The sequence below is a fragment of the Zea mays genome, chromosome 2 (assembly GCF_902167145.1).
Source record: "Zea mays cultivar B73 chromosome 2, Zm-B73-REFERENCE-NAM-5.0, whole genome shotgun sequence".
In the NCBI taxonomy this organism is placed as follows: Eukaryota; Viridiplantae; Streptophyta; class Magnoliopsida; order Poales; family Poaceae; genus Zea; species Zea mays.
Genome location: NC_050097.1, coordinates 15,035,533 through 15,048,540, shown reverse-complemented (window position 1 = coordinate 15,048,540; position 13,008 = coordinate 15,035,533). Strand labels below are relative to the sequence as shown.

Sequence of the window (13,008 nt, the reverse complement as noted above, 5' to 3'; positions counted from 1 at the left end):
GGATGCTGCGATGAGTTCATGAGAGGTCTAGGCCGTCGTCTCCCAGTCAACTTTGGGTTGCTGGACCGTTGTCTCCTTATAATGTAATTATTTAATTATTTTGTATAGAACTCTTGTTATATAGTAAAGATGTGACATTCGATCCTGTGCCATGATTCATCATATGTGTGAGACTTGGTCCCAGCACACCTGGTGATTATGTTCGCGCCCGGGTCTTGGTGCCCCGAAACCCGGGTGTGACACTGGCACACTTGTCAGCCAGAGCGAAGAGTGTGGTGACAGTCTCCACGTCATGCGTGGCTAACTTCTCCAACATCTTTTCATCACGTACTCCCTGGCGGAAAGCGGTGATGATGAAAGCATTGGAGATACAAGGTATAGTGCTTCGTACCTTGGTGAAGCGGGAGATAAACGCCTGTAGAGTTTCCCCGGGCTCCTGCCTCACTGCGTGGAGGTGGGCCTCCACGCCATGCTGCTGATAAGCGCTAGCGAAGTTCGCTGTGAACCCCGCGCAGAGCTCTTCCCAGGAGTAGATTGATCTCGGGGTAAGGTTCATGAGCTAAGTCCGGGCTGGCCCAGACAAGGTTACATGGAAATATGTCGCCATTACGGCGGTGTCTCCACCTGCTACCGTAATGGCGGTGACGTATACCTGCAAGAATTCTGACGGGTTTGACGTACCGTCATACTTTTCCAGCAGGTGTGGTCGAAACTTGGATGGCCAAGTTGCCGCGCGGAGATGATCCGTTAGTGCGGCGCAGCCCACGCCGGCCAAGGGGACACCCGCCTGGATCCAGGCGCCCACTAGGGTTTGTGGTGCAACTGCAACGAAGTCATAGTCGAGGTTGCAACCCTCGACGTTCTATCGGCGCTCACGCGCCCTCTCCAGAGAGATGCGGGCATCCTCGCCCGCACGCCTGCGGTTGAGTTCTGCCCGCAGGTCATCAGGCCTCTCGAGAGAGACTGGGGCATCCTCTCCCGCACGCCTGCGGTTGAGCTCTGCCCGGAGATCGTCGGTCTGTGCATCCCTCACCGAGGGTGAGCGCACAGATGCTGTCGCCTCGCGCTAGCGCCGGGATGACCGCGACCTGGATCTGGTCGAGCCAGAACGCGCCATGCCGAGCAAACGGTCGACGTCGTCACGCCACTGCTTCATGGCCCCCGGCGAGGCCATGGAGCTAGGAGGGTGGCGTAGCAACTCCCTGGCCGCAGACAACGCCCCAGGAGCTGCTCTTGGCGGAGTTTGGGACGTCTGCGTAGGCGTGTGCTGCCGTGCAGCGTGCACAGCAGCAGCCCTAGGCGCAGGGCGATTAGACACTCGTGGCGTGGAAGATGTAGCCTCTTCCTCCACCAGGAAGTCTTCAGAAGTCATGGCGCGGTGCTCGACGATCTGGACCATTGTGCCGAGAAGGAAGACAAGCAAAAACCTAAATCCTAAGGGCCCTACCTGGCGCGCCAAATATCGGAGAGGAAATTCTCCGGCCGGGTGGCGGAACGCACCCGCCCTAAATCCTAAGATGAGGAGGGGCCTAAGCGTTTTGCCTGCTAGATGGACTCGGGATGAACACAAGAACACACAAGGGTTTAGAGTGGTTCGGGCCGCCGGAGCGTAATACCCTACTCCACTATCTGTGTATTGTATGAGAGTCTGAGTGAATCCGTGAGTTCGAGAGCGTCTGAGTTGGGTCTGCCTTGTAACGTCATGTGCCCTCCCTTTTATAGCTCAAGGGGGGCACGTACAAGAATGCTGAGCCCCGGCATGTGGGCCCAGGGGCAAAATGGAAGGAAATAACTAATGCCTGTAACGCATGGGCGATCTTCGAGCGCCATAATGTATGTAGTCCATATAGTATTGATATCTCGCGGCTGCTTTCTCGGTAACGCGCGAGTCATCATGAGTGTAGCGCATGTGGCAGTGTGGACACGTCGCCTGCCAACGGATTGGACAGGCACGCCGCATGCGGGATGGTCTGGTCGCCGTCCGCCAGAGGAATGGACAGGGCTCATTAAATGCCGAGGCGGCACATCGCCTGCCAGTGGAATGGACAGGGCTCATTAAATGTTGAGGCGGCACATCATCTGCCAGTGGAATAGACAGGTGGCGCGCCTCCGCCGCATTAAATGCAGCGACCGCGCGGCCCAGAGGCCTTACGTCAGGCTCCGCCCGTTGGCTTACGTCACGTGCATCATGCCACGTAAGGCCCTGAGCGGGGAGCGGAAGCGTATACAGTATGGTCCGGACACGTGTTGGCTCCGGACCCCCGTCTGGCCTTGATTAAGGTGTGGGTATTCTTTGTCCCAGAATCCCGGGACCCTGCTGTGAGTGGCCCGGACCCCACAAAGAGGGGTCCGGAACCCATCTAAGGGGTCCGGTTCGCGCACGTGGAGGCCCTGGACCTTACCCTGAGGTTCGATCTGTATATACAGGGGTCCGACGCTTTCCCATGGGGGTCCGGACTCGCTGTTGATACTTTGGGATATATTATCTTTTCTGGCCACGTGGCGGCCCCGGAGCCGTCCACGTGGTGGGGTCGGGTGCTGCTGCTGGCGCAGAGTAGTCGCCTGAGGCTGGGGCGAGCCGTGGTCTGGTCCCACGCACAGCTTCTTTACCACGCGACTAGAGATAGCCGCAGGTACCGTGTCTTTATACTGTAGTAAGGGGTACCCCTTTTCCAGGGTTCTGACAACCCCCATACAAAGAGATCCGACAACTTTACACAAGCACCCAACTTTAACATGCTCTAAGTAATACTATTGTCAGCACTGCACTAGGGCTCCGGTCTGAACCAGTATAACCCACTCGTCTCAGATCCACCTTCGAGCCTCTCGCAGCTCACCATTCGGAGTGAGTTTACGCTAACATCTCTGCCGAACACAAATTTTATTGTCAACCGGTTCTAAAAACCACGATAGTCTCCTTTAATCCCCTATGATCCCTATGCAACCGAACAAGGCATAAGCGGAGAGAAGGTGACGTAGGACAACTGTTGAAGCTAATGCTTAATTAGTCGAGATATTCGATGAAACAAACAGTAATCAACAATAAGTTCATGGATAGTTACCGGTTACTTGAAGTAAGTTCACTGCGTTACCGAATCGAAAATGGAATTATGGAGTTTAGGTATTCGAAAATCTTTGGTGACATCTTTTCGTAAGTAGACTCCACGAAAACATGGAAATAAAAAAAAACGTCGAGTTCCTTTATTGGAAAAATAGATCGAATCACCATTATTGATATTGATGTGGCTATAGCGATTGTTTGAATGCACTAGAGCTAATAGTTAATAACTAAAATTAGTTGAGACATCCAAACACCTTAATTAATAGTTCAACTATTAGCTATTTTTTGTAAATTAGTTAATAGTTAGGTAGCTATTTATTAGCTAGCTAATTTCAGTAAAAAAATTTAGCCAACTAACTATTAGTTTAGTACATTTAAACACCCCCATAGTCCTAGGTCAGCCTTCAACGCCATGCTCATTCAGTAGTAGCAACTCCATTTGCATCAATGCAACCGACCGAGCAATTCATTCACAGTCTCATTGGATACCTGCACAGGAGCGCGCAGGCTCCTGTGAGGGTGGCTGTGTGGATACGCCAGTTTTGAGCGTTTCTGCGGATACAAGTGAAATGACTTATGTTGTATCTGCTTATGCAAGTCACGTCTCCTACGTACAGGTAACCAAACAGTGGCTCACATAAAGTCAACGCACACGTTGATACAGAATAAAATGATACGGGCAACCAATTAAGCAGTCAGGTTCTAAACTGATGCAATCTAATGCTCGGCTTACCGTGCTTACTGCATATCCAGGTAAAGCATCTGGGAAGTAAAAGGGACATATCTTGAATCTTCTTTGCTCCGATGAGATGCACAACAACAACAATAACATCAAGAAACTACAACTCATTTGATGATTTATCACGTTTTCCCCTCAAAGAATCCAAGTTCCAGAACACACAGAAATGAAGCAGCTTTTGTTTACAGATGAAACCTATCAGTTAGGTCAGTTATAAGTTTGGCCGGGAGAGGAGGGGGGGAGGTGCAATCTTTCAACTAGTGATCTCACATGCTTTTCATGATCCTCAGCATGCTTTGTTGCCTTAATGGCGCGACCATGCAAGGCTGTAAAATGAATACTAATTAAGGTAATTATATGGAAGACAGCAGCAGCATGTTGGAAACCAACTTAACATCATACTGTTTGAACTCAATGTAGGATCGCCTACCTGCAATTTTGTGGTACCCGCCAAGTAGATATTTGCAATCTTTTCAAATTTGGAGGCAAGGACAAATAACTCCTCCAATCCTCCATCATAATCTTCAGATCATGAATCTTGCTTTGCAGCCCAATGCAACAGTTAGCATGCATAGTGCAGACTTCGTTCAGATCTCTGCTTGGTTCACAGAACCCTCCAAAGTACTTTGTACTCAGAAACTTAAATGTCAATCCAATGTGTACAATGTAAGGATCATGCTTTATAGCATTGAATACATCCTGATCATGGTAGCCAGGATACCTCAATCTTGACGAATACCAGAAACTGTAAAACTCTATGCTACGCTCATTTGATTTCACATAGCTGAAGCCTCCATTAGCAATATTTCTCAAGTCGGTTGCATTCCTGACATAGTGATCACATGCAATCTGAAAGTCTACATCGGGATAGAAATGTGGGAATGGATTGCGAAACCACATAATGTCTGCATCCTGGATTTCAATGAAAACGGAAGAAAGATAAATAAGGCTACCAAATTATTTTCATTTCACATATTCAATCAGTCATGGGGTCATATTTCAAAAATAACTGACACCTGAATCTTTATCTGTTGCAAAATAGGAACCACTAGTAATCAAGGTAAGTTAATGTCTTGCAGAATTTACCGAGAATATGAAGTTGTAACCTTTCTCAAGAACCAGCCGCAGGAAATCTAGCCTTCTCCACATCATCTCGAGATATCCAGAAGTCAGGAACCTCTTCTCTTCAGAGAAATCCACACCATCGGTTCCCAGAGCAAAGCAATAGGGATGGATTTTAACACATTCCTCATATGCTTTCCAATCAAATGCTACAATTACAAGGTGTTTCAACAGCAAATTTGTTCTAACACCAGAACGGAAGCTATCGATGAAAAGGTCTATCAATGACCCAGGAGAAGCCCATGCAGCATTAAGTGTAGTCAAGATAACTGTATTGTCTCGCATTGAAGCCTTCTTTAGGACTCGCTCAAGTTTGAGATCTTCACTGTCCTGTAAAGGTCATTATATATTAATTGCAAACCAATAAATAAATGAACAAAGTGACTTATCCACTGCCTATGCAAACACAAAATTCACAAAACCAAAACAGAACGGATCTTCTGAGAGCCAACAGGACGGGGAAATGCATAGTACAGGCAGCAAAAATCAAACAAGATATTACAATGAATACTGATACAAGTAGCAAGACTTCAGCATGATCGCTACTTAGTAAGTTCTCGTAAGCCTAGTTCACAATTTCATTTGCCATCACAATCAGCATTTTCCATGTGAACAACCACCATCAGTTTGTGATTACCTGGAAGACGAGCATAACTATTACATATATAAGGTTCGCAGCATGCGTTGCTAAATTGTTTGGCTTATCGAGGATGCAAAAATATTATCAATCCATACTTGAAAAAAGAGCGAATGACAAAAATGGCCAGCAGCAAACATTAATAGACTTAAACTTATTTATCAAGATTCAACTAAAGTATCTAATTCAACAGTATTCCTAGAAGAGACGGTAATTTTGTTCCAGATGGATATACACTGAAACTGAGACCGAAAATACAGTAGAATGAGACGACTAGACGAGTGTTGTATCAGAAGGTGTTACTTTAGATGGAGAGATGTTACTTCTATTGTACTGGCTGATCTAAAACCACCACGTACAGGTTTCTTTCAGTTGCTCCATCCCAAGGTAAGCCTTCCGGTTCCCAGACATCAAGTGAACAAACATATGACGCGACCGCTCAACAATGAACTTCGATTGCCCAATAACTCAGAATGCTAGTATAATGCTATAGAACTCTCAAACATACGGAACAGTGAACCGCAAAATCATCAGCACAGTCCAGTCCCGTACCAACGCCACAGTGAAAATTTAGGAACACGTAGCGAAATGGCTAAACCGAAAGCATTAATCGAAGGTGGAAGCAAGCAGGCTCACCAGATCGTCGCCTTCCGCGCCCTCCTCCTCCTGGGATGTGGCGAACGAGGGCAGCGCCAGCGAGTCCCACCCCCAGGACCAGGACGTCCCCAGCGAGCGCGAGACGGCGGCACGGTATAGCACCGCCAAGGACAGCGCGACGAGGAGGGCGAGGAAGAGAGCGACAGCAGATCTTGGAAACGCGTGCCTCCGTAGGCCGCGCGAGCGCGCGGCGGAGGGCGCGCCTATCAGGGCTTTGCGTGCTGGCCTGGCCATGTCAGGAGTTCAGTTTCAGCGGCTCTAGCGCGGGGCGGTTGCGGTTTGCGGAGCGGACCTCCCGGTCCCCTCGTCAGAACGGGCACGTGTGATGGCCCGTCGACGTCGTTCAAATGTCGGAACCGCCGAGAATCAGCGATGAATTTCCTCGCGTGATCAGAGCCCCACATGTGACACGCCGGGACCGCAACATGCCGGTGGGACGGGAGACGACGGACTCTCCTCCCAAGCTCCAACTGCAGCCTGGGATTACATGAGCATTGAAACGGAGGCACTAGAACATGTTTTCATTCATACGATACTAGTAGGCAAAAAAAAAATGATTTCATTCATACGACTATACGAGTACACAATCGAGCCTCACAAGCCTGAAGACCTAGTAGAATGTAACGAGCTGGCTATACCTAAAGATCTAGTTGAAAAGAAAATTGACGACTCAGAACCATTTGAAACCGCACTACCGCAGACTGCTACAACTCCATTTTCAGTGTCACCAATGCATCCCCATATATCCAGGAAAGTGCAGGAGAAAAGGAACCTTTTGAGCCTCAGCTCCAATCTGACTTCTTTTGCTTCTAGTTCGCTTCAGATTAAAGGCTGTTGTTTAGACTGCTGCAGCTGTAATCTGTAGAAACAAAAATACTAGTAGAAGTCGGTAGAGATTAAAGCCAAACAAACAAGGTCGGAGTCATCAAGCTTCCTCTTGAAGATACTTGAATTGCGAAGCCTCTCCCTATTGTGTCTGTCACGCATGTATGACCAGGAATTTCATGAGGCTATGTACAGTTTCTTGCACTGTACCATTCCCGTCGAGCTCCTCTTGTTTCCATGGTAGCCATCCTTCCCCCTCAGCAGTGAAGGGGCACGTATGTGGATTGTTCCTTGACGGAAGAAGCGGATCGGACAGCCCAAACCATCGGCGAGAGTAGACTCGGGCTAGGCGGCATCGCTTTGTTGAGCCCATATGAAGGAACTTTGTTCCTACAGTATTACATTGGACCTGGTCCATCAACGCTGGGCTGACCGAGCATCAGGCTGCAGCCCAAAGGACTTGGGCGGCGTATATGACTTTTCTTTTTTTCCAAAATTTGACTAGTTTTCTGTAGCCCGTGGGTGAGGTGAGGTGAGGTCTGAGGTGACACTGTGTTCAGGCACCCTGCGAAGGCTGCGCGCTACTGTGAAAGCAACTCCCCCCTGCGTGCCGCGTGCCCCTGCCTGCCTGCCCATTTGCCCAACCACCCCAAACAGAGAAAGCCGGGCAGATGACGCAAGGCGAGGGCAGCCTTTTGGGGGTTGGTTCGTTGGTCGCTTTTGGCAGCGGACGCCGAGTAGTGGGCTGGCAGGCAGTCAGCACGACCACAGTCCTTCCCTTCCCTTCCCTGCGAACTCCTCCCACCAGCTGGGCACGCGCCGTGCGCCTTTCCTCCGACTTGCCTCTCCCGGGCGCCCGATCGAGCTCACTCACGTCAAACCAACGGCGCGAAAGAGCCGTGACGACCGACGAGGACGAAGAGGGAAGGAGCACATGGCCGTCGCCCGTCGGCGTGCGCCCGCGCCTTTTCTTTTCTCGCACCGCAAACTTTCCTTCCAAGCGCTGCCGGTGCGGTCCTTGACGAAGACAAGAGGAGACAGGTCCGTGCAGGTTGCAGCGCGCGCGAGTCTTCTCTGCGGCACCGCGCAGTGACTCGAGGGACTGGCAGCTGGGCCCGCGATGCGGTGCGGACTGCGGAGACGTCGGCGGAGGCTGACGGGCGGGCCCTTTTTTTTGCATATAACCGGCGTGCTTCGTGGGGCAATAACCGCTCCTGGAAGCTCCCGTCAGTGTTCAACAGTACTGGCTCCTCACCTGCTCCTCCACTCTGGCGTCAAATTGGCATTCAATTGCAGCGTTGTACACTGTACTGCTGTTCTTCTACAATGCTCTAGCCTGCCTGACTCGCGTCGTGGCCGGAGGGAAGCCTGCGTCCCTGCCCCTGCGTGGGGTTTTATATATACCGCTATAGGGCCGCCATGGCTCGGCGAAGTTGCAAGTTCCTGTCGTTTAGCCTGCGGCGCGAGTACATCTGCTGTGGATTCGGCGAGGACTGTACCCGTCTGTACGAATCGACTTTCCTCCTCTAGCTTTTGCTTCCCGCGCCGTTTCTCGCTGACGCCTCTGTGTACGGTGTGCCAAAGGGTTTAAAAAAAAAGAAAGCAAAAGCCTCCATGTTCCTAGTCAATTCCTACGCACTACTAGTAGTAGAAGACCCGAGCACCGTCACTGTACATCGCTGTTAAGCGTTCTTGATGTGTTTTTGCTCGCTTATTACATCTCGACCAGCTTTGACAGCAATTTTCGGGGCTGGCGTTCTTGGGGTGAAGCAGCAGCCAAACGAAGAACAAGTGCGAAGTGTTAAGCTAAGTGGTCTCTCGTCGTATTGAACAAACAAAACAACAATAGATGGTACATGCCACGCACGCTTAGCACTTGCACAGCGCCACTAATAAAAAACAAAACATTGGATGTATCGACCAAGAACAGTACACACTTGTTGCCAATCAGAAGGTACTTTAAAAAAAAGGAAATCAGGATCATCCACGATGGCACAGGAGCTAGTCATGTACTTGATGTCTATTTCTTTCTGTAGACATATGTTTTCCATTTTCCGTCGTCATCATTACGGGAAACCATAAGCCTAAAACCATCATTACCGACTACTACTACTACTACGTAGCACACAGAAATTTCACAAAAATCCCCTGTAAACGGAGGCAGAAACACCCACACATGATACAACGAACGACACAGCAGCGCAATAAGAGCTGCATGCGGTCCTAAACACCAGCGCGCTCTCCTCCCCTCCCCTCCCCTCCCCCATCTCTATACATCATCACAGCCATACAGGTAGGCAGGCACTGACACTGAGCAGGTCACGGCGCCACCAATGGCGCAAGGGGTTTAAACAAAAAGCACAAACCCATATACGTAACTGTAGCGGTGGTAGTTCGTGGTGGTAAGAGGGGGTCTGATCTCTTGGTTTTGGGGAGGGGGAGCGCGCATACGTGAGAGCTCGTTTGTGAGCTTTTTTTTTTCTTCTTCACGGTGTTAGCCGGCAAGGATTGACCCGGCCCGGGCCTTGGGAGGCCTCGGCGGGGAGTCCACGTCCTTGGGGGATGGAGCTCCTCTCGGCGCCACGTTCTTGGGTTTGCTCTCCTTCCGCTCCATCTCCTCGTCCATTTCGATCTGCTCCCTCCTGCAATCCTCGGTGCAGAACGGGATGTCACCTCTGCACAAGAGACACAGGGGCACCCATATAAGATTAATCCAGATTAACAGGCTTGGGAATTGGGATGTCATGAATAGATATCTTTGGATGCCTGCACCACCTTTTTTTGAAAAGAGAAAAATGTGCACCACTTGTACTCGTGCAACAAAACCATTGAATCAGTGTTATAGATGAAATTAAAAAGGGGTATACGAGACCCATGGCAGAGTAGCTTCAACATGCCCACATATTCATGGAACTGGCGATAGCCACAACGCGTCATTCAGGAATACTATACTACTGCCTTACCGCCTCACAGGTACCAAACCAATAAAGCTCCCGTGCTTAGCAGCGAAGCTTTTTTCCGATTACCAACTTCCATATATAAAAGAACAAACGAGAGAGGGTATTCCGTGGTAAATTGGCAGGAGCTCACGGCATGGCCATAAATAAGCGCACCAATTTAGGGTCCCAGGAATTTAATTGATTCACGCGCAAAAGCAACCTGAACAAACACATCAAGGGCGACAAAACCATCCCACCAACACCACATCGGAAAGAGGAAAAGGAGCTCTCAGCTCTCACCAATTTTTTCGTGCCACTAGTATACTTTTCTTTTTAATCTGGCCTGGACGTTCGAACTAAACCGCGGAAGAAAAGGAAAGTTATGAGAAATAATACGTCCGCCTCCCACTTTTTCCGGCAGACGATTCGGCAGTCAAATTCCCTGCTCTTCCAAGGGAAAATACACCTTCCAAAGACGTCGGAAACGTCCATACCACGGGACCCGCCGCAGAAATTCCCAAAACCATCCCTCCCAACAGAGAGCGTAAAGCAAGACGAGCGGCACAGGGCCAGGTAGCGGTAGCGCTAGCGCTAGCGGTAGCCGTAGCCATGGCGGCGGCAGAGTGGCGAACCTGTACATAAATATGTCGCGGTTGCTGGGGAGGGGCTTCCGGCAGAGGAAGCAGGCCTCCAAAAAGTGGCCCAGCGGCAGGCCTCCGGCTCTCGCCCCAGCGCGTCCACCACCTCCTCCTCCTCCTCCTCCCGACGCGGCCACCAGCTCGTCCTCCACGCCAGAGCTGACGAGCCGGGTCCACGCCGCCGCGGACGCGCCGCCCCCGCTCCCTCTCCAGCCCCCTCTTCCTCCTCCGCTGCCGGTCCTACCCGCGACGCTGAGGCCCAAGTCCATCGGCGGCGGTGAAGAGGAGCCCACCCCTGGACTGGATCCACCTCCCCGCCCCGCGGGCGCGGCTGGTCGGTGCGATCGGGCCCGGACCCGTTCGGTGGCTCGCGTGTTCGTGTCCGCGCGGCGGTGCGAGGGGGAGGGGAGAGATGGACGGTGTGCTGTATCGGTGTGTTTAAAGGGGAGACAGGAGGTGGAGTGGTTTTATGAAGTGAGCGTCGAGAGGGGGTGGGTGGTGGGTCCAGGCGGCCCCAGTGCGTGGCCCACCTGGCAGTGTTGGTTAGTGGGATTCGTTGCCTCGCGGGACCACCTCGGCACGGCTCGGCTCCCAGGGTTGCTTTGCTCCACGACCACGATCACGACGAGGGACGAGCAGAGGAAGGCAGCAAGCCTCCTCCGCCTTCCGGGCCTTTTTTTTATCCCTTCTGTTTTTCTCGGACGTTCTTTTTCGCCTGGGGATTGGGCCCGGTCGCTCGGGCGCCTGGGTTTTGTTTTAGGCCCGGTCCCGTATCGAGGTTCGACGCTCGTGTGGAACTTCTGTAACTGTTCAGTGGGGACAACTGGGTTCGGGCCGACTTGACAGTGTGATTATATGGCTTTTATACACTTTGCGGGTTTACGCGTTGCACTGGGTTCTTCGGTTCTTATACAATCAGATCTTATATAAGTCATGCAAGCGAGACAAAAAACAGAACCGCTCCGTTCCAGATTACCAAACACAGAACAGAGCGGCTCCGTTCCTAGAATCAGGGATAGAACGGCTCCGTTCTATTTGGCTCCTCAACCAAACACTACCTTAGTTCATGATCCAACCATATATCATATTTAACATTTAAACCTTTCCACCACCGATTTATGTAGATTTATAAAAAATCCCCTAACAAACCATGATTATATCTACGGTTGAAATTTTGAATCATGATCTAACAAACCAACATGTTCACTTGCACACTTGCATATAAGGTCTGATTGCATATTAGTTGTTGTCCTAGCTACCACCTCCATCTGCGACGCAGAGGTGCGGATCGATCTATAGTTGTTCAAACAATGGGTCAAGTTCGGATTAGATCAAAGTTAGGATATGAGTCGTTTAACATGGTCTAATCAGTCTATTCCTGTTTAAACGCCGGGTTAAGTTTGTAGAAGGCAAAAATTAGGTTATGAGTCGGTTTTTCGACTCAAACACAAGTTTATTGTCATTTCGACATAGCAACGAGCCACTAACAAGATTCTTTTTATGAAGAGGACATGTTGCACGCTCTTCAATAGCACCGTCTTTTCCGAAGTAAACTTCAGAATGATTGTACCAACACCAAGAACACGCACATTTGATTCGTTCCCCATCAGCAAGGCTCTAGCTCCATTGCACTGACAAGAAGAAGACAAAGAAATATCAGCACACACATGAATGTTAGAACCAGTGTCAGCCCACCACTCAGGGGACTAACACACCGAAAGAACAGTACGTAAAAGATTATCATACCTCGATGTTCCTTTTGAGGTCTCGCTAACAACCATATTTGATGTTTTCTTCTCTTGAACTGATTTTTTCTCTTGCTTGATTTTGCGGTCTGGACAAGCGCTTGCCCAGTGATTAGTACTCCCGCAAACAAAGCAACCAGCTCCTTTATTCTTCTTTTTAAACGAGGTTGTATGCTTGGGTTTCGTGGCATTCTGTTGCTTGTTCTTTCTTTTATTATTATGTGACACATTGGAGTTCTTCTTTTGTACCATATTGGCACTAGAAGTCTCAACTCCTTTTACACAAGTGCCTTTTGCTCTCGCCATCTCCTCAACATCAAGAGACCCAATAAGCTCAGACACGCTAAACTCTTGTCTCTTATGTTTTAGAACGATAGCAAAATCCGTCCAATAAGGTGCCAACTTAGCAATAATACCGCCAGGCACAAACTTGTCAGGCAAGACATGGGAACTATTCGAGTTCCTTAGCCAGTGCCTGTATTTCATGAGGTTGTTCAACTATAGGACGATTCTCTACCATCTTGTAGTCAAACAACTGCTCCATGATGTACAACTCGCTACCAACATCAGAAATACCGAACTTCTCATCTAATGCGTCACATAACTCTTTTGCAGATGTGCACGTTAGATAAGAATCAACATACT

General features: G+C 49.8%; 2 protein-coding genes across 3 annotated transcripts; both read right to left on the bottom strand.

The window, feature by feature from the left end:
* Positions 1-3,831: 3,831 nt before the first annotated feature.
* Positions 3,832-6,771, bottom strand: LOC103646018 (uncharacterized protein At4g15970). Its single transcript, XM_008670756.3, has 4 exons — positions 6,196-6,771; positions 4,887-5,252; positions 4,231-4,712; positions 3,832-4,126 (listed from the first exon to the last, which is right to left on the bottom strand). Exons 1-4 carry the CDS (start codon positions 6,448-6,450, stop codon positions 4,105-4,107), a joined length of 1,125 nt encoding a protein of 374 aa, XP_008668978.1. The 5' UTR covers positions 6,451-6,771; the 3' UTR covers positions 3,832-4,104.
* A 2,127-nt stretch (positions 6,772-8,898) lies between these two features.
* Positions 8,899-11,067, bottom strand: LOC100276205 (uncharacterized). 2 transcript variants are annotated; one of them, XM_008669436.4, is made up of 2 exons: positions 10,619-11,067; positions 8,899-9,716 (listed from the first exon to the last, which is right to left on the bottom strand). In XM_008669436.4, exons 1-2 carry the CDS (start codon positions 10,885-10,887, stop codon positions 9,536-9,538), a joined length of 450 nt encoding a protein of 149 aa, XP_008667658.1. In that variant the 5' UTR covers positions 10,888-11,067; the 3' UTR covers positions 8,899-9,535. The 2 variants fall into 2 exon arrangements, with proteins under 2 accessions (XP_008667658.1, NP_001358466.1); NM_001371537.1 differs by having other exon boundaries at positions 9,045-9,716; positions 10,613-11,030.
* Positions 11,068-13,008: the final 1,941 nt, after the last annotated feature.